The 27835-nt window shown below is 43.7% G+C and overlaps 1 protein-coding gene across 1 annotated transcript in view; it reads left to right on the plus strand.

Annotated features, from left to right (window-relative positions):
* The window catches only part of LOC311103918 (microtubule-associated serine/threonine-protein kinase 1-like), a gene marked incomplete at both ends in the record, with an annotated part of 56994 nt that overhangs the window by 26092 nt on the left and 3067 nt on the right, over positions 1 to 27835 (plus strand). The window contains 19 exons of the mRNA XM_084145541.1: positions 15439 to 15536; positions 15661 to 15736; positions 16293 to 16365; positions 17313 to 17549; positions 17967 to 18176; positions 18783 to 18884; positions 21845 to 21977; positions 22107 to 22174; positions 22585 to 22661; positions 22825 to 23033; positions 23158 to 23296; positions 23421 to 23553; positions 24155 to 24320; positions 24430 to 24531; positions 24706 to 24828; positions 25359 to 25468; positions 26846 to 27006; positions 27178 to 27449; positions 27534 to 27764. Coding sequence (XP_084001667.1) covers positions 15439 to 15536; positions 15661 to 15736; positions 16293 to 16365; positions 17313 to 17549; positions 17967 to 18176; positions 18783 to 18884; positions 21845 to 21977; positions 22107 to 22174; positions 22585 to 22661; positions 22825 to 23033; positions 23158 to 23296; positions 23421 to 23553; positions 24155 to 24320; positions 24430 to 24531; positions 24706 to 24828; positions 25359 to 25468; positions 26846 to 27006; positions 27178 to 27449; positions 27534 to 27764 — 2720 coding nt within the window. The remainder of the gene's footprint in view (positions 1 to 15438; positions 15537 to 15660; positions 15737 to 16292; positions 16366 to 17312; positions 17550 to 17966; positions 18177 to 18782; positions 18885 to 21844; positions 21978 to 22106; positions 22175 to 22584; positions 22662 to 22824; positions 23034 to 23157; positions 23297 to 23420; positions 23554 to 24154; positions 24321 to 24429; positions 24532 to 24705; positions 24829 to 25358; positions 25469 to 26845; positions 27007 to 27177; positions 27450 to 27533; positions 27765 to 27835) is intronic.

The raw sequence follows: 27835 nt of genomic DNA on the forward strand, positions 1-27835 counted from the left end.
CATCAGTAACAAGTTGGCAGAATTGGACAAGCAATTACAAGGGCCTTCATCCATACAGTGCAGTACTGTCAATACTGTAAATAGTCTGAAAAGGTGGTACATGGGACCATAGAAACGGTGTCTGATAAAGAATGATGATGAAATATTACATCCATAGATAATGTAGTCTAATTGGTTCATGCTCCACGCTAATTGGTGACAATGAATCTCGTTATCTTGAAACTTTCATGATCTAAACATGGACTATTGTTTGTCTGTTTCCATACAACTATGCATTAAGAGTAATGCAACAGTTACTTATCATTTTGAGCAGTTGTATCAATTGATAGTTGGATAATTGTAATGAAATGAATAGACACTCATCTGAAATGTAATGTGTGAATTGCCTTTTGAAATAGTAGTACTTTGATGTTAAGTTGTGTCATATAGAACAGGTGATTTTTGTTAAATGAACAAAAGATCTTAGTTTTATGTGTATTGTATCCAAGCAATTGAAAAAAGTGTTAGAGTTTTGAAAAATGTGCATTTTGATCATTGGTTGTGAGTTTTGTGTCTAGAGTTTTGAAAAATTACGTCAAGGTTCTGAAATTAGTGCCAAAGTGATTGTAAAAAAACTGTATGTGACAGACAGTGACATTCAATACTGCCTTGCACACTCTTGCCTGCATCTAGCTGATAGTGGGTGTAATCAGTAGTCCAAGAGTTTCTATTGGATAAATTCAGGTATGTTTATCCCCGTTTTGTTCCGTTTGCTTCTGTTTAAGAAACATTTTAACAGAATCGGCAGAATGAATACACCCCAGATCACGCGTAAACACAGTTCACAGTTTCATAGCAGCCACGTTGTATTCCTTCTCGCATCTACGTTATGCGCTCTCCTCCTTTCACCTCTTCCCTTCGCTTGTGGACTTCAATGCACAACACATCAGCTGTATGTGACCAGACGAAAAAACCTTTCCAAGCCAAACCGCTACACACAGCCTACATCGTTGTCACCATATTAGCTAAAGTAACGTCATAGTCAGCATAGCTAATAGAACTAATGCGTTAGTAAACCCACTACAATCATGCAGTAACGTTTCAGTAAGCAGTTACACCGGCGGGCCCCAGTGGCAATAAATTAGTAAAACCAAAAGCTTACCTTGACTTGGAAGAGTTCCAGTGTTGTGCTGGATAGTCATAGCCAGCTAGCTAACATAGCATCCCTCTGTTTGAGCAGGGTGTTTCAGTAGGCTAAACTAGCTAGCTGCATTTGCTAGCTAAGTAAATGAAACTGATTTTTTTTTTACAGTGGCTTGCAAAAGTATTCACCCCCCTTGGCATTTTTCCTATTTTGTTGCCTTACAACCTGGAATTAAAATGGATTTTTTGGGGCGTTTATATCATTTATTTGATTTACACAACATACCACTTTGAAGATGCAAAATATTTTTTCTTGTGAAACAAACAAGAAATAAGACAGAAAAACAGAAAACTTGAGCGTGCATAACTATTCACCCCCCCAAAATCAATACTTTGTAGAGCCACCTTTTGCAGCTGCAAGTCAGCTGCAAGTCTCTTGGGGTATGTCTCTATATGCTTGGCACATCTAGCCACTGGGATTTTTGCCCATTCTTCAAGTCAAAACTTCTCCAGCTCCTTCAAGTTGGATGGGTTCCACTGGTGTACAGCAATCTTTAAGTCATACCACAGATTCTCAATTGGATTGAGGTCTGGGCTTTGACTAGGCCATTCCAAGACATTTAAATGTTTCCCCTTAAACCACTCGAGTGTTGCTTTAGCAGTATGCTTAGGGTCATTGTCCTGCTGGAAGGTGAACCTCCATCCCAGTCTCAAATCTCTGGAAGACTGAAACAGGTTTCCCTCAAGGATTTCCCTGTATTTAGCGCCATCCATCATTCCTTCAATTCTGACCAGTTTCCCAGTCCCTGCCGATGAAAAACATCGCCACAGCATGATTCTGCCACCACCATGCTTCACTGTGGGGATGGTGTTCTCGGTGTGATGAGAGGTGTTGGGTTTGCGCAAGACATAGCGTTTTCCTTGATGGCCAAAAGCTAAATCTTAGTCTCATCTGACCAGAGTACCTTCTTCCATATGTTTGGGGAGTCTCCCACATGCCTTTTGGCGAACACCAAACGTGTTTGCTTATTCTTTTCTTGAAGCAATGGCTTTTTTCTGGCCACTCTTCCGTAAAGCCCAGCTCTGTGGAGTGTACGGCTTAAAATGGTCCTATGGACAGATACTCCAATCTCTGCTGTGGAGCTTTGCAGCTCCTTCAGGGTTATCTTTGGTCTCTTTGTTGCCTCGCTGATTAATGCCCTCTCTGATTAATGCCTGGTCCGTGAGTTTTGGTGGGCGGCCCTCTCTTGGCAGGTTTGTTGTGGTGCCATATTCTTTCCATTTTTTAATAATGGATTTAATGGTGCTCCGTGGGATGTTCAAAGTTTCTGATATTTTTTTATAACCTAACCCTGATCTGTACTTCTCCACAACTTTGTCCCTGACCTGTTTGGAGAGCTCCTTGGTCTTCATGGTGCCCCTTGCTTAGTGGTGTTGCAGACTCTGGGGCCTTATCTACTGAGATCATGTGACAGATCATGTGACACTTAGATTGCACACAGGTGGACTTTATTTAACTAATTATGTGACTTCTTATTTAGGGGCTTCATAGCAAAGGGGTGAAAACATATGCACACACCACTTTTCCGTTATTTATTTTGTATAATTTTTTGAAACAAGTTATTTGTTCATTTCACTTCACCAATTTGGACTATTTTGTGTATGTCCATTACATGAAATCCAAATAAAAATCCATTTAAATTACAGGTTGTAATGCAACAAAATAGAATAACAAAGAGCGAGTAAACGACACGACGCTAACAATTACACAGAACAATGAACGAACAGTCCAGGGCTATATAGTGGTGGTGATGAGATGATGAGGTGCAGGTGCGCTGGAGGTGATTAGGGTGCGTTGGGTTTCCATTCCTGTGTTTGCCGAGTTGGTGCGCTCAGACCGGTGGCTTAGTAGACCGGCGAATCAGAGCGCTGGAGGGGAGCAACGGGAGGAGTCGTGACAATTTCTCTCTTCCTTCTCCTTCATTTAGGAAGAAATTAATTTGTTGAGAACTGTTCAACTATTGTCTTTCTCGCTCTTTGAGTCAACTGCTCACCACATTTTATGCTCTGCAGTGCTAGCTAGCTGTAGCTTATGCTTTCAGTACTAGATTAATTCTCTGATCCTTTAATTGGGTGGACAACATGTCAGTTCATGCTGCAAGAGCTCTGATAGGTTGGAGGACATCCTCCTGAAGTTGTCATAATTACTGTGTAAGTCTATGGAAGGGGGTGAGAACCACGAGCCTCCTAGGATTTGTATTGAAGTCAATGTACTCAGGAGGATGGACGCTAGCTGTACTCCGGCTAGATAACTGACTTGTTGGAAAGGTGGCATCCTATGATGGTGCGACGTTGAAAGTCACTGTGCTCTTCAGAATGGGCCATTCTACTGCCAATGTTTGTCTATGGAGATTGCATGGCTGTGTGCTCGATTCTATACACCTGTCAGCAACGGATGTGGATGAAATAGCCGAATCTACTCATTTGAAGGGGTGTCAACATCCTTTTGGCCATGTAGTGCATCTTAAATTGTGTACGTTTGCATGCATGCCTTTGTGTGTGTGTGGACATGTTTGTGTGAACACTTAGCCCTATTGATTTCCCACTGCATTGAAAGTGCATTTACCCTGCTAGTCTGAGAGCCACAGAAGTATAATCTCAGCCAGTGAGGCTCTTTGTACTCTGGGTTTCTCACTGACGCCTCAGAGCACCCTGCACTCCTTCAATAGCCCTAGTCGCTGAAGAAACAATTAACCACGAATGTGATGAAAGCCAAGTGAAACAGTGTTGTGTTTAATGTGCTCGCCGTCGCTTTCTGCTCCCACCATCATCTGCAGTGAAATGAAGCGTTAGTTAATACGTCTCCAAAGCCTCTCCCTCGAATTAGGATTGAATCTGGAGAGGCCCAGTGCTGGGTATGAGGGCAACAAATTAGGATTACAGAGGCATCCATCAGTACCAAAGGCTAAAGGGTCGAGACCGGAAAAAGAGAGAGTTTGTTGGTATTTAGCTTTAGAGCAACAGCCATTGCCCTAATTGATCTAGCTGGGAAAAAATGAAAAGCCACAACAGATCAGATTGGATTTGCACATATCTCGAGTATTGGCATAAATGACCATAACTATAAGCTTGACGACAGATCGTATTTTATAGGATATCATGCATGAAATGTAGGTAATAGAAAACAAAAATGAATGTACTCCTCACTCTGGTTAGTGGTTGGGGATATTTAGGTTTAGGCTAACAGCTGTTTTTGTGATCAACTCTTTATCAACATTTTCAGTAATAACCACAAGCACAGGAGTACAACCTTCACAACTGAAACAAGCAGATAGAGCAAACACAGGGGTTGATTGAACAGATTTGTTGCAGAGTCATGCTAATCATTAGCATTACCTACGGGCCAAAGATGCAGCCTGACTAGACTGTCTGTGATTGGTTGCTAGCAGCACTCTGTCACTGTGTCCCAGTGGGATAGAGGGGTTTGTCTCTGCGTCTGCCTCTGTGTCTGTCCGACTGGGTGATCTTACAGTCAGCTCACGTCAAGACTCAGCAAACAGCGTATTAGTCCCAGTGACTCTGCATTTATTCAGACAGAACAACACTCCTCGCAAACAACGTCAACGAAAGTGTGTGTGTGGTGGTAGGGGAGGGGGGGTCTGTTTATGTGTGTGCTGGGAGAGGCTGTACGGACACGCCTGGTGCCTTAAATTGATGATGTATGCCGCGCAGCGATAGTTGAGTGGGGATTATAATTTTTCTCGGGTCCACACATAACCCGAATACCCGAGACCCGACCCGAGACATAGTTGTGTTCTGTGGGTGTCACTGAGTAGGCTGATACCCCATTTCATGGGTGCACACACTATAGGTAAGGCTGTACATGTGCATATACAGTGGGGAGAAGAAGTATTTGATACACTGCCGATTTTGCAGGTTTTCCTACTTACAAAGCATGTAGAGGTCTGTCATTTTTATCATAGGTACACTTCAACGGTGGGAGACGGAATCTAAAACAAAAATCCAGAAAATCACATTGTATGATTTTTAAATAATTAATTTGCATTTTATTGCATGACATAAGTATTTGATCACCTACCAACCAGTAAGAATTCCGGCTCTCACAGACCTGTTAGTTTTTCTTTAAGAAGCCCTCCTGTGCTCCACTCATTACCTGTATTAACTGCACCTGTTTGAACTCGTTACCTGTATAAAAGACACCTGTCCACACACTCAATCAAACACACTCCAACCTCTCCACAATGGCCAAGACCAGAGAGCTGTGTAAGGACATCAGGGATAAAATTGTAGACCTGCACAAGGCTGGGATGGGCTACAGGACAATAGGCAAGCAGCTTGGTGAGAAGGCAACAACTGTTGGCGCAATTATTAGAAAATGGAAGAAGTTCAAGATGACGGTCAATCACCCTCGGTCTGGGGCTCCATGCAAGATCTCACCTCGTGGGGCATCAATGATCATGAGGAAGGTGAGGGATCAGCCCAGAACTACACGGCAGGACCTGGTCAATGACCTGAAGAGAGCTGGGACCACAGTCTCAAAGAAAACCATTAGTAACACACTACGCCGTCATGGATTAAAATCCTGCAGCGCACGCAAGGTCCCCCTGCTCAAGCCAGCGCATGTCCAGGCCCGTCTGAAGTTTGCCAATGACCATCTGGATGATCCAGAGGAGGAATGGGAGAAGGTAATGTGGTCTGATGAGACATAAATAGAGCTTTTTGGTCTAAACTCCACTCGCCGTGTTTGGAGGAAGAAGAAGGATGAGTATAACCCCAAGAACACCATCCCAACCGTGAAGCATGGCGGTGCAAACATCATTCTTTGGGGATGCTTTTCTGCAAAGGCGACAGGACGACTGCACCGTATTGAGGGGAGGATGGATGGGGCCATGTATCGTGAGTTCTTGGCCAACAACCTCCTTCCCTCAGTAAGAGCATTGAAGATGGGTTGTGGCTGGGTCTTCCAGCATGACAACGACCCGAAACACACAGCCAGGGCGACTAAGGAGTGGCTCCGTAAGAAGCATCTCAAGGTCCTGGAGTGGCCTAGCCAGTCATCAGACCTGAACCCAATAGAAAATCTTTGGAGGGAGCTGAAAGTCCGTATTGCCTAGCGACAGCCCCGAAACCTGAAGGATCTGGAGAAGGTCTGTATGGAGGAGGGGCCAAAATCCCTGCTGCAGTGTGTGCAAACCTGGTCAAGACCTACAGGAAACGTATGATCTCTGTAATTGCAAAAAAAGGTTTCTGTACCAAATATTAAGTTCTGCTTTTCTGATGTATCAAATACTTTGTCATGCAATAAAATGCAAATTAATTACTTAAAAATCATACAATGTGATTTTCTGGATTTTTGTTTTAGATTCCGTCTCTCACAGTTGAAGTGTACCTATGATAAAAATTACAGACCTCTACATGCTTTGTAAGTAGGAAAACCTGAAAAATCGGCAGTGTATCAAATACTTGTTCTCCCCACTGTATGTATTCCCCCAAATAACTTTTCTGTTTATTGTCAAATTAAATTAATTATTGTACTTATTTTTAAGTTATATAACAACATTCCAACCTTGAGCATTAATATCTAGTCCAAATATGGCATTATTCCACTATTTGTATCCGTTTTGGTCAGTTTTAATTGGGGACTTTAATTCTGAAGGCAAAGTGCAAATTCCACTATTGTGGCTAATCCTTATTGTGGCTAGCTTCACACAGGTGTGGGAAACAAATCAAATCAAATTTTATTTGTCAAATGCGCCGAATACTGTGAAATTCTTACTTACAAGCCCTTAACCAACAATGCAGTTCAAGAAATACAAGTAAGTAGTAACACAATAAAACACAATAAAATAACAATAACGAGGCTATATACAGGGGATACCAGTACAGACGTAATTTGTACATGTAGGTAGGGGTAAAGTGACTATGCATAGATAAACAGCGAGTAGCAGCAGTGTAAAAACAAAGGGGGAGGGGGTGTCAATGTAAATAGTCCGGGTGGCCATAAACAACTGCTGCCTCTATGCTGCGGCCCAGCGGGAGGGAAGCAAGAGTGGGAATTGCAACTTCGATGCAACACAGTTGCACTGGTCATCCACATCGGCTTGTGGTTGAGTTAGCAATTGGCATGTCACGGTGACAGTCAACCACCAGACCGAATATTGATGATTATGTAAATCACGTGTTATCAAGTGTTACTCAAATGTTATGCAGCTTGGCTTGCTACCAGAGGAGGCTGGTGGGATGAGCTATAGGAGGACAGGCTCATTGTAATGGCTGGAATGGAATAAATGGAACGATATCAAACACATCAAACATATGGAAATCCCAGTGGGTTCAGAACAACAATGACAAAAACAATACCCAAAACGGCACTTGAGGAGTGGGAGGGCAAAGGGGAAGGTGCTCTGGCACAGGTAGACCCCCCTATCTGTGCCACTGGTGTAACGCAGCTTCTCTAGACCCCCGCAAGGTAGGAGTTCGCCCTCCCTTCCCTAAAATAAAAATAAATAGAATGCATTAACCAGACAGCCACTCACAAAGTATAGACTACTGATCACTGTCCATGGTGCTGAAGTTGCGACATCTAATCGATGATAGGCTTTCTGTGGTGCCAAGGCATGTAGCCTAGAGCTTTAGCTAATGGATAAATGTTTAGTGGTAGGCCTATTTGGTCATCATTTCCTAATGTTAATCCTAACATTTCATGAAGGTGTCGCAATGCTGCCATTTATTTAGACTGCTGGCTGGCGGCAATAATGTAATTAATTCAAACATTGCCGATTGTAAAATAAAATGTTTATGCAACAGCGTATTAATCAGCTACCAATATACAGTTGAAGTCGGAAGTTTCATACACGTTAGCCAAATACATTTAAACTCAGTTTTTCACAATTCCTGACATTTAATCCTAGTAAAAATTCCCTGTTTTAGGTCAGTTAGGATCACCACTTTATTTTAAGAATGTGAAATGTCAGAATAATAGTAGAGAGTGATTTATTTCAGCTTTTATTTTTTTCATCACATTCCCAGTGGGTCAGAAGTTTACATACACTCAATTAGTATTTGGTAGCATTGCCTTTAAATTGTTTAACTTGGGTCAAACGTTTCAGGTAGCCTTCCACAAGCTTCCCACAATAAGTTGGGTGAATTTTGGCCCATTCCTCCTGACAGAGCTGGTGTAACTGAGTCAGGTTTGTAGGCCTCCTTGCTCGCACACGCTTCTTCAGTTCTGCCCACAAATTGTCTATAGGATTGAGGTCAGGACTTTGTGATGGCCACTCCAATACCTTGACTTTGTTGTCCTTAAGCCATTTTGCCACAACATTGGAAGTATGCTTGGGGTCATTGTCCATTTGGAAGACCTATTTGCGACCAAGCTTTAACTTCCTGACTGATGTCTTGAGATGTTACTTCAATATATCCAAATAATTTTCCTTCCTCATGATGCCATCTATTTTGTGAAGTGCACCAGTCCCTCCTGCAGCAAAGCACCTCCACAGCATGATGCTGCCAACCCCGTGCTTCACGGTTGGGATGGTGTTCTTCGGCTTGCAAGCCACCACCTTTTTCCTCCAAACATAACGATGGTCATTATGGCCAAACAGTTCTATTTTTGTTTCATCAGACCAGAGGACATTTCTGAAAAAAGTACGATCTTTGTCCCCACGTGCAGTTGCAAACCGTAGTCTGTCTTTATGGCGGTTTTGGAGCAGTGGCTTCTTCCTTGCTGAGCGGCCTTTCAGGTTATGTCGATATAGGACTTGTTTTACTGTGGATATATATACTTTTGTACCTGTTTCCTCCAGCATCTTCACAAGGTCCTTTGCTGTTGTTCTGGGATTGATTTGCACTTTTCGCACCAAAGTACGTTCATCTCTAGGAGACAGAACGCGTATCCTTCCTGAGCGGTAGGACGGCTGCGTGGTCCCATGGTGTTTATACTTGCGTACTATTGTTTGTACTGATGAATGTGGTACCTTCAGGTGTTTGGAAATTGCTCCCAAGGATGAACCAGACTTGTGGAGGTCTACCATTCTTTTTCTGAGGTCTTGGCTGATTTCTTTTGATTTTCCCATGATGTCAAGCAAAGAGGCACTGAGTTTGAAGGTAGGCCTTGAAATACATCCACAGGTACACCTCCAATTGACAGAAGCTTCTAAAGCCATGACATCATTTTCTGGAATTTTCCAAGCTGTTTAAAAAGGCACAGTCAACTTAGTGTATGTAAACTTCTGACCCACTGGAATTGTGATACAGTGAATTATAAGTGAAATAATCTGTCTGTAAACAATTGTTGGAAAAATTACTTGTGTCATGCACAAAGTAGATGTCCTAACCGACTTGCCAAAACTATAGTTTGTTAACAAGAAATGTGTGGAGTGGTTGAAAAACAAGTTTTAATGACTCCAACCTGAGTGTATGTAAACTTCCGACTTCAACTGTATGTTTTTGAATATACAACTGTCCTGTATCACCTACCTGAAACTGCATGACATTATCCTAGCTTGGATAGAAAGTTGTTGTGCATAAAACCAGTCTATGCCCAAAATAAAAAATCCAAAAAATCCAGTCAGTCCACCCTCAAAACACTAGCTTACTACGGATTGTTTCATTATGCAGTATAGCCTTCTATCTAAAGCTATATAGCTTACCTATTTAGCTGCTATTTCAAAATGTTTTATAAAAATTACACATCAAACAATGAGGAAAAAAGTAGTTGGCTTGAGGATAAATTCAGCCACTATTTATTGTTGAACTCAACAGGTTGTCTGGCTAATACCCTACACAAATGGGCTGCAATATTCAAGGTAAATTAAATCCAACTTGAGAGACTCCCCTAGTCTCCTGAAGAGCTCCTTGCTGCTTCTCTCAACCTGGTCTAAGAGCATTTCGTATTATTCTGTACATAAACCTGCGACATTTAGTGTGATATGTTACAAATTACAATTCGTATTATATGTTATGAATTTTCAAAACGTATGATATGTTACGAATTCTAGCTAGGTGGATAACGTTAGCTAGGCTAGGGGTTAGGGTAAGGGGTTATGGTTAAGTTTATGGTTAAGTTTAGGAGTTAGGTTAAAGGGTTAAGGTTAGGTTTAGGGTTAGGGGAAGGGTTAGCGAACATGCTAAGTAGTTGCAAAGTAGCAAGTAGTTGAAAAGTTGCTAATTAGCTAAAATGATAAAGTTGTCCGTGATGAGATTCAAACTCGCAACCTTCGCGTTATATGCCCACCCATCTCTTTCCATAAAGTGTTGAAGCAGAAGGAGAGGCTCAATTAAAGATGTTGCAGAACTGCTGTATTTTAAGCACCATTCCCTTCTACCCAGTTTCCCGGATGTTGCTAGGGTAATCAAATTAAATTAAATTTTATTGGCCACATGCGCCGAATACAACAGGTGCAGACATTACAGTGAAATGCTTACTTACAGCCCTTAACCAACAGTGCATTTATTTTTAATAAAAAAGTAAAATAAAACAACAAAAAAGTGTTGAGAAAAAAAGAGCAGAAGTAAAATCAAATAACAGTAGGGAGGCTATATATACAGGGGGGTACCGGTGCAGAGTCAATGTGCGGGGGCACCGGCTAGTTGAGGTAGTTGAAGTAATATGTACATGTGGGTAGAGTTAAAGTGACTATGCATAAATAATTAACAGAGTAGCAGCAGCGTAAAAAGCTATTTTGACCAACCCTGTAACTGTCGCTTCTGTGGAGAGATCGTTTTCTAAACTAAAACACATAAAGAGCTAGGCCTACCTAAGAACCATTAGGCTCCCAGTCTGATATGCACTTTTAAACACGCAAGTAAGCTCCACTCATTGCACTGGCGCCGTCGTAGCCTTGACCACGGAATTAGTTCACTGATATCCCTTTACTTTCAGTCAGTGAAATGTTGTATTTATCAAGGCTTGAGGCACTTTTTTGGTCACATTCCTAAAAGCCAAGAAAACAAGACTTAGCTTAGTACATATGGAAATTAAAAAGGTTTATGAATGACACTTTGGAGGGTTACTGTCAAAATTATTTATTACATTTAAAATAAATAGACATCGATGACAGGCGCATGGGCCCCCAGAGCTTGTGGGTCTCCCTGCCTTGCTGGCAACAACAGCCATGCTCTGTGTGACAGAGGTAGGATGTGGAAAAACAGCAGGACTCTTCCCGCATTCACGTGCTAGACAGAACTACTGTAGGAAACTCTGACATTTCCGACTTGCTAACTGGTTGTAGTTATACACATGCCGCATTCAACAAATCCGCAAGTTGGACATTTTCGAGTCTCCTATTTCCGACTAGCATATGAACGCAGCGTCTCTCCTCCTTTCCTGGACAGTAAAGCCAAGCCACAGTGACTGACTAGCAGTGCATACAGTACTAAAGAGGACTGGTGATGGAGCTATCTGAGTGTGTTTCAAATGGATCTGATCTGTGGGCTATTAGTGTCATTTAAGAGGCCTCGTGCCATTACTGAGAACATCTGTGTGTGACTCAGAGTTATCATGTGTAGCAGGACATGGCGGAGAGTGTGTGGAGTGGAGTTTCCAATTAGGGTTGAGGTTCTCCCATGGATTTGAAAGGATCCTGTTGTCTACCCATTCACCCTCTCGCTCTCTCTCTCCCCCTCCTCCCTACTCTTCACCCTTATCTTGCATGAGAGGAGACAGCTGGGGATTGATGGCAAAGGAATTTTCTTTATCGCCTTGGTCCTCCTGCAGTGAGACCTGCATACGCACGTGTCAACACACTAAACCACAGACAAACACACAAATACTTGCAGTAACACACTTGGAAAATAGGGGTAGGGTTGTAGAGAATCGAAGGACCATGAATGTAGTAAGAAATCTTAGGTGCTGGCTTAAGGCCGGTAGCAACCACTCCAGAATGTCCGTCAGAACAAGGATGAGGCGGGTGTCCAGGTTATGGAGAGTTTAATGGAAGAAGATGTCCATATTCACACACACACACACATCTGACCGCTCATGGTTCAGATAACTGAGAATCATGTCTAGTGAGAACTGACATTAACTACATGGTCCTGAAAGGAAAGAGGAGAAAGAAAACTCAGGCTATAGCACTGCTATAATATGAATGACATGGCTGTATAAGCTAGCACAGGTAAGTATATAACAGCAAGGGCTATACACTACAGCAGGCATAAAGCCTAGTCACATGGCAATAGACTAAACAGCCTATTGGACTTGTACACATGAAACTCAGGCAAATGTGCTCAAGTAAACATTACAGTAATGTTGGAATGTATACATAATATAATTACAATGAGCATGAGTGATATACAGTGAGGGAAAAAAGTATTTGATCCCCTGCTGATTTTGTATGTTTGCCCACTGACAAAGACATGATCAGTCTATAATTTTAATGGTAGGTTTATTTGAACAGTGAGAGACAGAATAACAACAACAAAAATCCAGAAAAACGCATGTCAAAAATGTTATAAATTGATTTACATTTTAATGAGGGAAATAAGTATTTGACCCCTCTGCAAAACATGACTTAGTACTTGGTGGCAAAACCCTTGTTGGCAGTCAGAGGTCAGACGTTTCTTGTAGTTGGCCACCAGGTTTGCACATCTCAGGAGGGATTTTGTCCCACTCCTCTTTGCAGATCTTCTCCAAGTCATTAAGGTTTTCGAGCCTGACGTTTGGCAACTCAAACCTTCAGCTCCCTCCACAGATTTTCTATGGGATTAAGGTCTGGAGACTGGTTAGGCCACTCCAGGACCTTAATGTGCTTCTTCTTGAGCCACTCCTTTGTTGCCTTGGCCGTGTGTTTTGGGTCATTGTCATGCTGGAATACCCATCCACGACCCATTTTCAATGCCCTGGCTGAGGGAAGGAGGTTCTCACCCAAGATTTGACGGTACATGGCCTTGTCCATCGTCCCTTTGATGCGGTGAAGTTGTCCTGTCCCCTTAGCAGAAAAACACCCCCAAAGCATAATGTTTCCACCTCCATGTTTGACGGTGGGGATGGTGTTCTTGGGGTCATAGGCTGCATTCCTCCTCCTCCAAACACGTTGAGTTGATGCCAAAGAGCTCCATTTTGGTCTCATCTGACCACAACACTTTCACCCAGTTCTCCTCTGAATCATTCAGATGTTCATTGGCAAACTTCAGACGTGCATGTATATGTGCTTTCTTGAGCAGGAGGACCTTGCGGGCGCTGCAGGATTTCAGTCCTTCACGGTGTAGTGTGTTACCAATTGTTTTCTTGGTGACTATGGTCCCAGCTGCCTTGAGATCATTGACAAGATCCTCCCGTGTAGTTCTGGGCGGATTCCTCACCGTTCTCACGATCATTGCAACTCCACAAGGTGAGATCTTGCATGGAGCCACAGGCCAAGGGAGATTGACAGTTATTTTGTGTTTCTTCCATTTGCGAATAATCGCACCAACTGTTGTCACCTTCTCACCAAGCTGCTTGGCGGTGGTCTTGTAGCCCATTCTAGCCTTGTGTAGGTCTACAATCTTGTCCCTGACATCCTTGGAGAGCTCTTTGGTCTTGGCCATGGTGGAGAGTTTGGAATCTGATTGATTGATTGCTTCTGTGGACAGGTGTCTTTTATACAGGTAACAAACCCTTTAAGAGTGTGCTCCTAATCTCAGCTCGTTACCTGTATAAAAGACACCTGGGAGCCAGAAATCTTTCTGATTGAGAGGGGGTCAAATACTTATTTCCCTCATTAAAATGCAAATCAATTTATAACATTTTTTTTATAAAGTTTTTCTGGATTTTTTTGTTGTTATTCTGTCTCTCACTATTCAAATAAACCTACCATTAAAATTATAGACTGATCATTTCTTTGTCAGTGGGCAAACGTACAAAATCAGCAGGGGATCAAATACTTTTTTCCCTCACTGTGTGTGTGTGTGTGTATATGTATATATATATATATATATATATATATATATATATATATATATATATATATATATAGTAAATAGCCTAGCACCATGAATGAGCAATGCTAATAAATGGCTAATCGCGAACAGTCATGCTAAAATGCTCATGCATTCCAATGCAAACTGCTAACGGTAGTGCTAACGCTAGCGGGAGCATGAGCTAGCTAACAAGCTCAACACACGGTAATTATACACAATAGACCACAAAACTTAGCTCCACATAATATGACACAGATCTCAAGGCACTTACGTTTAGTTGCATGCACAATTAAATATCAGACATACAGGGATTCAGTCCACAGGAGGAAAAGTTCAGCAGGAGGGTAAACTGGGGAAAGCACGTTTCTGACCACACAGTGTGCTGGGGTCATAGACTAAGTGAAACTGAAGTCCCGGGAATCAAGGCCACTGATAGGCTGAAGGAGACGTGGTGATAAGTATTTGGCATGAACTTGACCAATAAGACACTAACAAAAATGGGGGTCCTCTGAATGGGAGACTAAGCTGCCCAACTAGAACTAACCAGAAGGGATGGCTAGAATCAGCTGACTGTTTTAACAACACTCTCTCTTTTATGTACCACACTAAACCTTCACATAAGGTCTCCTACTGTTGATAATACAAGTTTACTGGAGAACTGAGACCAAGTAGAGACTTTTGGACAAGGTGGATAATGGTATAATATAAGGCAGTTTATTCAGAGGTAAAGATATCTGGAATCGCGTGCACGGACCCGTTCGTCAAACTCTTAGGGAGATATCTGAAGAGAGCCCCGAAACATTGTGTGCTGACATTTTATGCAATAAAATGAAGTAGGTTGAATCTAGTAGTTCTGATCTTCTGATTGGTCCTGATGAGTTGGGCGAGGTCCCTTCCAGGCCAGTGTCACTGTTGCATTGGCTCTGAGTCGGGTTCTCTGTCTTCAGATGTTCAGCCTAAGAGAAGGGGATTTTTGTGTGTGTGTGTGTGTGTGTGTGTGTTTAACAGTGATGATGTGTGTGTGTGTGTGTGTGTGTGTGTGTGTTTAACAGTGATGATGTGTGTGTGTGTGTGTGTGTTATCAGTGATGATGTGTGTGTGTGTGTGTGTGTGTGTGTGTGTGTGTGTGTGTGTGTGTGTGTCCTCAGAGCAAGAACTCGTGAGTTGGAAGAACTGAGAGACCTATGGCGTGGGTGTTGTCCTTGGCCACCTGCTGACAAGGCTGACAAGATAGGACTCTTTTGTCCATTGTATTGAAAACAAACGCCCAACACAAAATGGGTCATGCACAAGATTTTAGTCAGACCAAGCTATAACATTATATATTTACTACGACACTACTAATACATAATTGTTTATAAAACTCCCTCTATTTCTGTTTCTCTGTGTTTCCAGTTGTCGTACCAGTAACAGGAAGAGTCTGATCCTGACCACCACCTCCCCCACTCTGCCCCACCGCCCACACTCTCCTCTGCCCCTCCCTGGACACCTCGGTACGTACTACAGCCAAGTCTCTCAGACTACAAACATATTACTGTAAACACGTCATTTTACAGTACCTCTCCTTCCCTCTCATGCTCTGTCTGTTTCTCTATTCCCATTCCTTTATGTTTCCAGGAAGTAGCCCTCTGGACAGCCCACGCAACTTCTCTTCCAGCACCCCGGCACACTTCTCATTCGCCTCCTCCAGAAGGTAACAGCTCCCTGACACTGTATGTGTATGCATGCGTGTGTATGTGTGTGTGTGTGTGTGTGAGAGAGAGGGAGGGAGAGGTGAATACCTGTTAGATGCAGGTCTAGCACCTCCCAGTGAGAATGATCACACCTCTCAGAGTCAGTGGTGAGAGGAAGCCAAAAAGCCTGGGCAGGAGGTCTGTGTATGTGTGTATGTATACACAACAACATACACATGTGAGGTCCAATCCAGTCATCCCTTCTCTTCCCAGTCAGTCAGTCAGTCAGTCAGATTTAGAAGAGCAGAAGCAGGAGCAGCAATAGCTTCCTGTGCTCACTGCTCTCATTTATCAAATCCCTCTCCCTGTCTGTCACTGCGGCATGCTGCAGCTCCATAGAAACACAATGGCCAGGCCACTCCACTCAGGCTTCGGCTTCTCTATTCCCTCTCTCTTCGGATGGCTCCTATGACTAATACAATACGGTGGATCAGTTGTGTTATACAGAATGTTGATGTTGGGCATAAGTCTGATGCTCTCAGGTTTAATACTGTACATTGTTGTTCTCCTCTGAAGGGCGGATGGTCGACGATGGTCCCTGGCATCTCTGCCCTCCTCTGGATATGGCACCAACACGCCCAGCTCCACGGTATCACAGATTTGACCCTGCTTTATCTCATCTCGTGCATCAATGGCATTTTCCTAAAAAGCTCTTAGTCTTTTCTTCAAAACGCGCCTTCTTCCACTTTATCTTTCTCCTTTGTCTGACTTACTTCACTTTCTCTGTCTCCCTTTCTCTTTCTCACACTATGGCACACTCTTACTGTCTCTGTCATTGCCTCAGGGTCTTCTTCAGTTTCTCTCTCTCATTCACACACTCATAGACACACACACATACCAGCACACACCTCATCTCTACCCACATTTTCTCTCTTTGATTCTCCTCACTCAGGTCTCTCTCTCAGTTTTTCTCATTTATCAGAGGCCCTGGACTGAGTCTGATCATGGATATCTCTATGGTGGACACAGATCCATTTGGGAGTGAAAACAATGCTTTTTCAATACCCTGGCAGACATATAAAGAAAGCAGCATCGATGAATAACAGAACATTTATAACCATGAAATGCCGTGACAGAGATAATCTTCCCCCTCCTTCCATCCACCCTTGTCCTGATTGTTTTAAGCAGGGATGCCAATTGGGATTGATTTGGGATTGATCCTGTGGTTAGTGGTGAATGTTAAGTCCCATTGCTTTGACTCAGCAGGTAAATGAGTCTGTGTCTGAAAGAGACAGATTAATGTAGCAGCCCCTTGTGCTGGGCTCACTTCATTAGTGTCTCTCTCTGTCTCTCAGAGGTGAGACAGTTGGACGAGGTTAACTGTCCCGACTCCCCAGTATAGCCACTACCAGAGCCACCAGAGCACATAACTAGCTATGGTTCTGGCCAATACAATAACTGGATTTCATGTATGAGAGAACATCACTTTTTTTTGCTGGTTTTTGATGTTCTAACTTTCATCCTCTTTTGTCTTCTGTCCAACTCCTCCACTCTTCCGCCCTTCTCTTTCTCCTCCCTCTCTTCCTCCCCCTCCAGTCCTCCAGCTCATCTCAGGAGCGGCTGCACCAGCTGCCCTTCCAGCCCACCATGGACGAGCTGCACTTCCTGTCCAAGCACTTCGGCAGCACCGAGAGCATCGCTGACGACGACGGGGGCCGCTGCTCACCCCATATGCGCCCGCGTTCCCGCAGCCTCAGTCCTGGACGCTCCCCCTCCTGCTATGACAATGAGATCGTCATGATGAACCATGTGTACAAGGAGCGCTTCCCCAAGGTAAGACATGACACATGCACAGACGCACATGCACACACACACACACACACACAAAACATAATTTTCTCTCACACTTTCAAGTGCAAGTAAGGATAAGGATTGGTTAGAGCAGACTGGTATCAAAAGGAAGCAGGTTATGATGTTTGCTCAGTGTGGTACTGTATGTCAGAGATAAAAATAAATATGAAGTTTGATGTTTCAGAGGGGAAATTAGGTAAATGCTGTCACCCTCTGATTTGTATGTCAGAAGTTATGTCTATTTTTAAATGGGTGTAAGTGAGAATGATGGAAATACCACGGGTCAATGGAGCGGGAACTTAACTATTTCAGTTTTGAATGTAAAATATGAAATAGGTAAAAGGTGAACTCTCCTAACTCTGTTTCTTGTCTCTCCCTCTCTCCTCCCCCCTCTCCCAGGCCACGGCTCAGATGGAGGAGCATCTAGCAGAGTTCATCAATGCCTTCTCCCCTGAGAGCGTGCTGCCGCTGGCCGACGGGGTCATCAGCTTCATCCACCATCAGATAGCAGAGCTGTCCAGAGACTGCCTGTCCAAGGCTCGCGAGGGCCTCATCACCACCGTCTACTTCTTTGAGCTGCAGGAGAACCTGGAGAAGCTGCTCAATGATGTGAGTCACAGAAACGCTGCAAGTATAGGCTAAGATGTCATGATAGGTGCCATGACAGGCCAGTTCTGGGGTTATTGAGCTGCCCAGAAGCCAGTCTTATGTTGCAGTGTTAACATCAGCATAGCCCTGAGTCTAATTGTTGCATGTGAGCTACATTGTCTTCATATCAGGCTCTCCTCAGGTCTGGGTGGCCTAGCTGCAGGCTGCTGAGAGGCACATTTAGTTCCTATCATCTCATTTCAAATGGCAGCACTACGCCTTTCAGTAGGATAAGAACGAGGAAAGGAGTAAAATAAGGCTATTGTGTAATAGTGCGTGTGATTTGTCTGAGCAGATAGAAGATATCAAGGAACTTCATCTGCACTCCCGGTTTGACGGGTTGATTAAATCGGTCTGATTATTATGGGTTGCCAGTATTCTGTTTGATTGGATTAGTTTTGCCTGGAATATGACTGTTCTCACATCCCACGTTGCTCCAAAGATTGGATTTTTTTTTTCTGTCTGTCTCTGTCTCTCTCTCTCTCTCTCTCTCTCTCTACTTCTCTCTCTCTCCCTCTACATTTCCCTCTCTCGCTCTCTTCGTCCATCTATTTCTCTCTCTCTCAGGCGTATGAGCGATCAGAGAGCTCAGAGGTGGCCTTCGTCACAGAGCTGGTGAAGAAGCTCCTCATCATCATCTCTCGCCCAGCAAGGCTGCTGGAGTGCCTGGTGAGAATAGAACACATAACTCTCTTAACACAGTCACGGTCATGGTAATGGTCACTGGCGTGTTCAGTCACATTCACGGTCCATGGCCCCACTAAGTATTTAACAGACCATATCCCTGGCCTGGACCAAAGACAAATTAATTTCCTTAAATAAATATGAGCACAAACACTCATTTGCGGTTCCATTATAAACATTGAAACAGGAGGGTTTATTACACAGTAGGGGCAAAAATACTGAGCTCCAACTAAGCACCTCGATAAAAGGCCCAATCTGCCTGGCTAGTGACTACATTTGCATTTAGATTAAAATTAAATTTGCCTCGCTACAGTATTACAAATACCAGCGGCCCCCTGAAGTGCTGTCTGAGTCTCACAGACCATGACTGTGTCATTTAAAGTTTGAGCCTGTGTGTGTAGCCCAGACTGACTCAAGGTCTCTGGCAGAGCAGTAATCCTGTCCTCTGGGTGAACGCAGCCGGCAGGCCTCATAAACCAGGTTTCCATTCAACCTTTTTATGCGAGTAAAGTACATGTTGGATAAAAAAATGTAATGACAGGACTGATGGAAACAGAACATTTTTCATTAAACTTTCCAAATGTCGACAAAACAAAAAACGCTTGACAAGGTGGGATCTTTTTGTGTCGGTAAAATTAATTATGCGAGAAATGACGGTGGAAAGGCTTTTATGCTCAAATATTGAAATAATAACCCATTAACGTAAACTTGGAGTCACGTGATGACATGTTGTGTAGTCCTCCCACTACTACTCGTCGGGGAAGCATGCAGTTTATTAGGCTACAAATTAAATAATTGATGATGAACTTCACAGGGAGGTGAAAGTGCAAGGTGATGAGCTTGATGCTCCTTTCCAATAACGATCAAGGGTCTTATTCTGGTGACATGATCATCGATGCTTGACTGCCGTTTGACAAAAATAAAAATAATCTCGCTCTTTTGTCCATAATAATCTCATCAACTCAACTCTGGACCTCGAAGCCAGTTCCACTGCGTTTTTTCATTGTTCCCCTCTAATCAGAGACTGATTTAGACCTGGGACACCATGTGGGTGCATTTAATAACTTAAAACAGAAAACCAGCAGGCTCCAGACCTCGTAGGTTAACAGTTGAATACCCATGATGTAGGCTATACGTGTGCTCTAGCCAACAGCGCAGATACAGTACTGTGCCAATACCATCAGTGAAGTAAAAAATTTGATGGAAACCCATTAAATTGTAAACATGTATTCGGTGCATGCATAGCTGTGGGGAGTAGGGGTGCTGGGGGTGCTGGGGCACCCCCTGAAAAAACAGAAGGAAAAAAAAAATATTGTTGTTTAATTTATTTGGAAAAAATATATTCACAAAAGTAGTGCACTGGGCCTTTACTGGTCCTGTATTAGCGGACCAATATAGCCGTCTGAAGCGCAGGCAATACAATTATACAGAACAAAAATATAAATGCAACAATTTCATTTTTACTGAGTTAGTTAATATAAGGAAAACAGTCAATTTAAATAAATAAATTAGGCCCTAATCTATCGATTTCACATGACTGGGCAGGGGTGCAGCCATGGGTGGGCCTGGCATAGGCCCACTCACTTGGCAGTTAGGCCCAGCCACTAGGGAGCCAGGCCCAGCCAATCAGAATGAGTTTTTCCCCACAAAAGGGCTTTATTACAGACAGAAATTCTCCTCAGTTTCATCAGCAGTCCGGGTGGCTGGTCTGAGACGATCCCGCAGGTGAAGAAGCCAGATGTGGAGGTCCTGGGCTGGCATGGTTACACGTGGTCTGCGGTTGTGAGGCCGGTTGGACATACTGCCAAATTCTCTAAAATGACATTGGAGGCAGCTTACGGTAGAGAAATTAACATTCAATTCTCTGACAACAGCTCTGGTGGACATTCCTGCAGTCAGCACGCCAATTGCACACTCCCTCAAAACTTGAGACATCTGTGGCATTGTATCGTGTGACAAATCTGCACATTTTTAAAGTGGCCTTTTATTGTCCTCAACACAAGGTGCACCTGTGTAATGAATTTGGCTGTTTAATCAGCTTATTGATATGCTACCTGTTGTAGAAAATTATCAAACAAACAAAGTACTTTCAGAGTTTTTGTAGAATCAAGATAGACTTTATTACACAAGCAATAGAGCCGAGCTGGTCTGCAGAGCAACTGCCGTCCCAGACTTGGAGCTCTCTTTTTATACAGCTTCATCTTTTCATATCATATCTGAGCCACTATGGTTTCTTTGTCTAGCTTCTTTCCTGTCTATCCCCATGTCTGCTTGGTCTCCTTTTCATGTCATATCTTTGTCCTGACCGTGTGACCAGGTTACTCAGAAGCAACAAGAAATGGAAACAATACAGGTCTATCTGTTCCTGAAGTTTATCTCCATCCCAAGTCCTTGACTACACGCCAGACCAGCTGCAGGGAGCTAGAGGGAACCATCCTTTCTCAGAAGCACAGCATTTGCACTAAATAAATGTCTCTACTATTGTTAAGCATATTATAACATATGTAATGGAAAAATACCTATAGAGCCATTTCATCATGGAACCCTTTTATTTGTTCTTAATCCATAGGCATATAGGGCATATAAGCATTTCATTCTACAACATGAATAATTAATATAATTGGTTTGTTATGTTGTCTGCCCTTAAGTGAGACAGAGTAGTTAACTAAAAATCTCCAATACACCCTTGTCAGGTGGATGGATTATCTTGGTAAAGAGAAATGCTCACTAACAGGAATGTAAACAAATTTGTGCACACAATTTGAGAGAAATAAGCTTTTTGTGCATATAGAAAATGTCGGGGATATTTTATTTCAGCTCATGAAACATGGGACCAGCGCTTTACATGTTGCGTTTATATTTTGGTTCAGGATAGTTCTATCTTGATAAAAGTAGTGTTATACCTGTGTCACACTGAATGTGGTCCCCCTCTTCCTGTCCTCCAGGAGTTTAATCCAGAGGAGTTCTACCACCTGATGGAGGCAGCAGAGGACCACGCCAAGGAGGGACACCTGATGAAGACAGACATCCCTCGCTACATTATCAGCCAGCTGGGACTGACCAGAGACCCTATAGAGGGTGAGCGAGAGAATGAGTCCAAGAGAAAAAGAGAAAGAGGAAACCTTGACTTGTGTTGACTACTGTTGCTCTGTCACTCTGTGTATTGCTGAAATGGAGCTCATATTTACTCCCTCTGTCTGTCCTCAGAAATGGTTAATCTGGACAGCTACGACAGTGAGGGACCTCTCACACCAGAAACAGACGACTCAACAGAGGTGAGAACCTTGTCCCTACTCCACCTCTCCCCAGCCCACCCACCATCAACCCCCCTCTCTCTGTCCCTTTGGGTTAAGTCAAACTGTAGTCCAAGGCCCTACTGGCTGTAATAAATATGACTGCTTCCTCTACTTGGCACAGTGGACATTAATCTACGCAATTGAATCCATTTGCTTTAATTAGAGTCTGAAGTCAAAAGCAGGATATCCTCTAGTGCTTTGTATGCCTGCAATCAGCCATCCTTCAACCATTAGGACAGGTGCCAAAATTCAGCTAAGTGGACAAGAAGTCAGGAAGACAAGGGTAGCACTGGGGGAACATAGAGAAGACGTCACTCCTGTGGGCCTGGTGTTGGAGGTCTGGCCAGATCCAGTCTTGTCTTACCCTGTTGTCATGTTCTCTCCCTCAGGGCAAGATGAGAGCCATGAAGCCGCCCGAAGAGGCTGACTTCCAGACCATTAAGCTGATCAGCAATGGAGCCTACGGGTGAGTGTGGGTGTGTTCATGCATATGAATGTTACATTAGTACATGTATATGAGCCATCTTGTTGATGTCCATTGAATGGTTTTAACAGAAAACACTGGATTTACTCAGTAAAATGTGTAAAATATCTGATTATTAACTGTGTGTATGCGTGTGTGTCTCCAGAGCTGTTTACCTGGTCCGTCACCTGGAGACCCGTCAGCGTTTCGCCATGAAGAAGATCAACAAGCAGAACCTGATACTGAGGAACCAGATCCAGCAGGCCTTCGTAGAGAGAGACATACTGACCTTCGCTGAGAACCCCTTCGTGGTCTCCATGTTCTGCTCCTTCGAGACCCGCAGACACCTCTGTATGGTCATGGAGTATGTAGAGGGTAAGTTAATGCAATAATATACTGGACACCATTACTTGTCTGTTTAGGACAAGAGCAGCATTTAGGACATTGCTGGGGATGGGAATGCTAGCAGTCAGTCTGATCACGTATTATCTGTTGTCAGGGGGAGACTGTGCCACCCTGCTGAAAAACATTGGGGCATTGCCTGTGGAGATGGCGCGCATGTACTTTGCAGAGACCGTCCTAGCGCTGGAGTACATTCACAACTATGGCATTGTGCACCGCGACCTCAAACCAGACAAGTAAGACCTCACTTGTGTTGTCATTGAACAATTATCAGATGGGACTCATTGGGGTGAACTCAAAGTTTGATTATATTACAACATGAAGAGTGTTTCAGGTAACCTTTGATCTGTCTGTCCCCAGTCTTCTGATCACTTCCATGGGGCACATCAAACTGACTGACTTCGGCCTGTCTAAGATGGGTCTGATGAGCCTCACCACCAACCTGTACGAGGGACACATCGAGAAGGACACCAGGGAGTTCCTAGACAAACAGGTGTGCACTGTATATAGAGCAGAGAAACTTATAACCACCACAGTATACACAATGACTTTGCAGTAATATATTTTAATTTCTACATTTTCCATAACCATTCAGACAGAAAGAAACGATCACTTTTTGATTTATTTATTTCTAGACAAATTAATTAATAAATGCTGAATTTATAAATGTGTGCATATAGTTGTCAAAGCATGAAGAAATGAAATGATCAACATCTAACAAAATGATAACCAAATATTCCTCAGTTATTATAATCAGCTGTCTTTTCAGATGTTTTGTTTTTCCAACCCTTTGAATGGTACTGCTTCAATTAAATCCCCAATTATTTATTGGCTCGGCTTTCTCACAGCCACAGATCTGTTAGCATTTGATGAATACCCATCTGCACATGAAAACACAACATCCAGAGCTTTCATGTTCCATCCTGGCATTCTCGCATTGATCCCCTCATTTAGGCAGAAACGTGTATTGGCCACACGTGTCTCCCACTCACATTTTGAGAGAGACTGGCCTTAGCATCTCACCAGCAGTGTTTTATCCATAGATATGAATATAGAACCTCTCATAGGAACTCTGTGGTTCTGTCCTCCATCAGGTGTGTGGCACGCCAGAGTACATTGCCCCGGAGGTGATCCTGAGACAGGGCTATGGGAAGCCAGTGGACTGGTGGGCTATGGGCATCATCCTCTATGAGTTTCTGGTGGGCTGTGTGCCCTTCTTTGGAGACACGCCTGAGGAGCTCTTTGGACAGGTCATCACAGGTGAGAAGTTGGGGGTTAGTGGGTTCATTGAGCAGCATCTTGCAGACATTTTGAAGCCATATTTCTCACTTCTACATTGTCCAATGCAACTTATCTCTGTCTCTTGTAGATGACATAGTGTGGCCAGAAGGTGATGAGGCTCTTCCTGCCGATGCTCAGCATCTGATCTCTACTCTACTTCAGACCAACCCACTGGTCCGACTGGGCACAGGTCTGCATACACGTGCATGTTGACAACATGCTTAACATCAGACATATGCTGTAACAGAGATGGACCAAACTGCCCATTCATAGTGAAAATATAGATTCACTCAACAACACACACCTTATCTCTCTCCCTCTCTCCCCCTCCCCCTCTCCCTTTCATTCTCTCTCGCTGCCCCAGGTGGTGCATTTGAGGTGAAGCAGCACTCATTCTTCACTGAACTGGACTGGAACAGTCTGCTGAGACAGAAGGCTGAGTTCATCCCCCACCTAGAGTCAGAGGAGGATACCAGCTACTTCGACAGTGAGTCTCTCTCTAACTGCACTGCCCCCTGGCTACATGGAGGGGAACTGTGCTGACTCGTTGCATTCTTAATGTATAGAATCACCATAAGGCAGTAGTATTTAAATAATTTCAGCGGGGACACCATTCTCTTCTCCAGAATTTCTGGGGACACCATTTTTTTGCAACAATTTCTTGTGACCCCAGCCCACTCCACCCCTAATCTAATGACAAAACCTTCATCAGTAAATGTTGGTTTTTACATTAACAAATAACCTTCAATAACATTTGAATCTCTTATCTAAGAAACCAATAAATACATTTACTCAATAAAATTGTGTTACTCAAAAAGGTTTGTTTATTGTCCCATACAATAATATTTACTCTTAATGTTTTGTTCCTAAAAAAATAACTGCAGTTCACCGACATTGAATACCACTGGTATAAGGGATAGAGATAAGAACTAGCTGTGTTTGGAGCTTTGATGTACTTGTCCAATTTGTCTGTTTGCATTTGTATGTGTGTAACACCCTGTCCTACTCCGTCCCCAGCCCGCTCGGACCGCTACCACCACGTCCACTCTTATGACGAGGACGACACCAATGATGATGAACCTGTCGAGATCCGCCGTTTCTCCTCCTGCTCCCCTCGCTTCAGCAAGGTCAAACTCTACACTTACTCATCCTTAAACTTACCTTAAAGCTTCAATTAAACGCTGTCTCAAATAGCCGCCTGTCCCTTTTAATAGCCGGCCATCGGCACACATTTCAGCAAATAAACGGCTGTTTCAAATAAACGCTGGGTCTAAATGAGTTGTTTACAACGTTACCATGAATTGTTTACGAGGTTTAATGTTTGATTTGTTACATTAGATAATTCAGTAATGACTCGAAAAAAGAATGGCAATCATCAGTTTTTATCGCCAGTAAGAAACTGCTAGCCATTGGCTACTAACAGATGAGAACTGCTAGCTAACAGACAAGCACAAAAACAGTCAACAACTTCAGGAGTACAGACCCCCCAGAAATCAGCTGATCGCTCTAGTGGCGAAGGTAAGAACTGCCGAACAAATGCACAGTCAAAGAGGAGGATAATTATTCTATCAATGGTTTTTATTTTTTATTAGAGGCATACTAAGACAAAAGAAACGTGGCACAGTGTGCAAATGATAACACATTAGTGCAGAAAATGAAGAAATTGATTAAAATGCTGGAAGTGAATGCTGGAATTAAACAATTAACTATATAAATAAGCAAAAGCTGTCTGCATTAAGGAAATAGACGCCTGGCTCAAATAGAAGCCTGTCTCTAATAAGCGCCTGTTGTGTTCAGTGATTCAAGCAAATAAATGCCCGGGCTATTAATTGAAGTTTACGGTAAAACCTATTCTTCGGCCTAATCAGTTCTTCTGTCTCACCTCCCTTCTACAACACTCCTTGCTGAACTAGATGAACCTCATTGTACCAGTCTAGGCCAAGTAAACATGTCTTCTCTAAAGCCTGTCAATAAATCTCATAATCCTTTACATTTTACATTTTAGTCATTTAGCAGACGCTCTTATCCAGAGCTACTTACAGTTAGTGAGTGCATACATTATTTTATTTTTCATACTGGCCCCCCATGGGAAACAAATCCACAACCCGGGCGTTGCAAACGCATGCTCTACCAACTGAGCTACATCCTTGCCAGCCATTCCCTCCCCTACCCTGGACGACGCTGGGCCAATTGTGTGCCGCCCCATGGGTCTCCCGGTCGCGGCCATCTACGACAGACTGTGTTAACTGAGTCAACTGACTTTATGTGACTATCACACATGGTAGACTAAGTCATGAAAGAACCTCTTTCGTAACCTTGGGTTTTATTGACACACATGCCTCATATATGTCTCTTTCTGCTCAGATCTCCCCTTCTTGACTAAACTCTGAAAGCTAATTATGCCAGTGAACCCATTTTAAAACAAAGAATCATGGGAAAATTAGTAATTTTTCCCTCTGTGGGTGCTGAAAGCTTATGCACCCTCTCTCTGTTGGGAACTACAGGTGTACAGCAGCATGGAGCACCTGTCCCAGCTGGAGCACAAGCCCCCGACAGTGACCCGGCGGGAGCACAAGGGACCCAGGGAGGACTGGGTGGCAAAGAGAGAGAGCCTGGGCAGCCTGACCTTGAGAGATAAGAGCTGGAGGACAGGATCACCTGAGATGTGAGTATGACCACTACTGTGCTCTGACTAGTACTAGTGCCCTCTTACCTCGCTTAAAAAGTAGGAAACGTGACATTGTTGGCCCTCATTATCAAGGCTCTCATTATCATTAGTCATTGTTTGTTTTCATAAATACAATAAATCAATTCTGTGCTGCGTTGTTGTGTGTAGGAAGCGACTGTCGTGCTCAGAGTCCTTCTTCACTGAGAGTGACTCCAGTCCTCCATCTGGGGCCCGGCGACGCTTTTCTGCCCTCATGGACACTCACCGCTTTGCCTCCCCACTAGAGGCCGATCCTGACCTGCCCGTGCCCACCAGACAGCCCCCGGTCAAGGCCAGGGGCACCTCTCTAGAGGGGGCCATGGGCACCACATCCATGGGCACCACATCCAGCCAGGGGGATTTTAGGAAGGAAAAGGAGGGTAACGGGTTGACTGCTGGAGGTGAGGGCATTTGGCATTGGATAATGGATGAATCCTGGCTTGACCTACATGATATTATTCCTCCATCTTTCTGCTCTGCTCCAGACAAACTGCTGAGGCCAGCAGATGTACCAGTGGGAGCCATCCCCAGCCCCAGCAGTACTGTGACTGCTGGGGACACAGAGCCCCAGGGGTCCCGGGCCACCAACGAACTGGTCCTGAGGAGGGTCCGCCACAGCCAGCTCTCAGCTGAGGGAGAGAAACGCAACTCGCGACCCGTGACCAAGGTCATCAAGTCTGCCTCCACCACAGCCCTGTCTGTCATCATACCTACAGGTGAGGAGCTGGAAGGCAAGAGAGTGTGAGGAGAGTGGGGCTGTCTGTTGCTAATGACAATATTAATGTTA

Source organism: Coregonus lavaretus (genome assembly GCF_964263955.1).
Source record: "Coregonus lavaretus genome assembly, chromosome: 28".
In the NCBI taxonomy this organism is placed as follows: Eukaryota; Metazoa; Chordata; class Actinopteri; order Salmoniformes; family Salmonidae; genus Coregonus; species Coregonus lavaretus.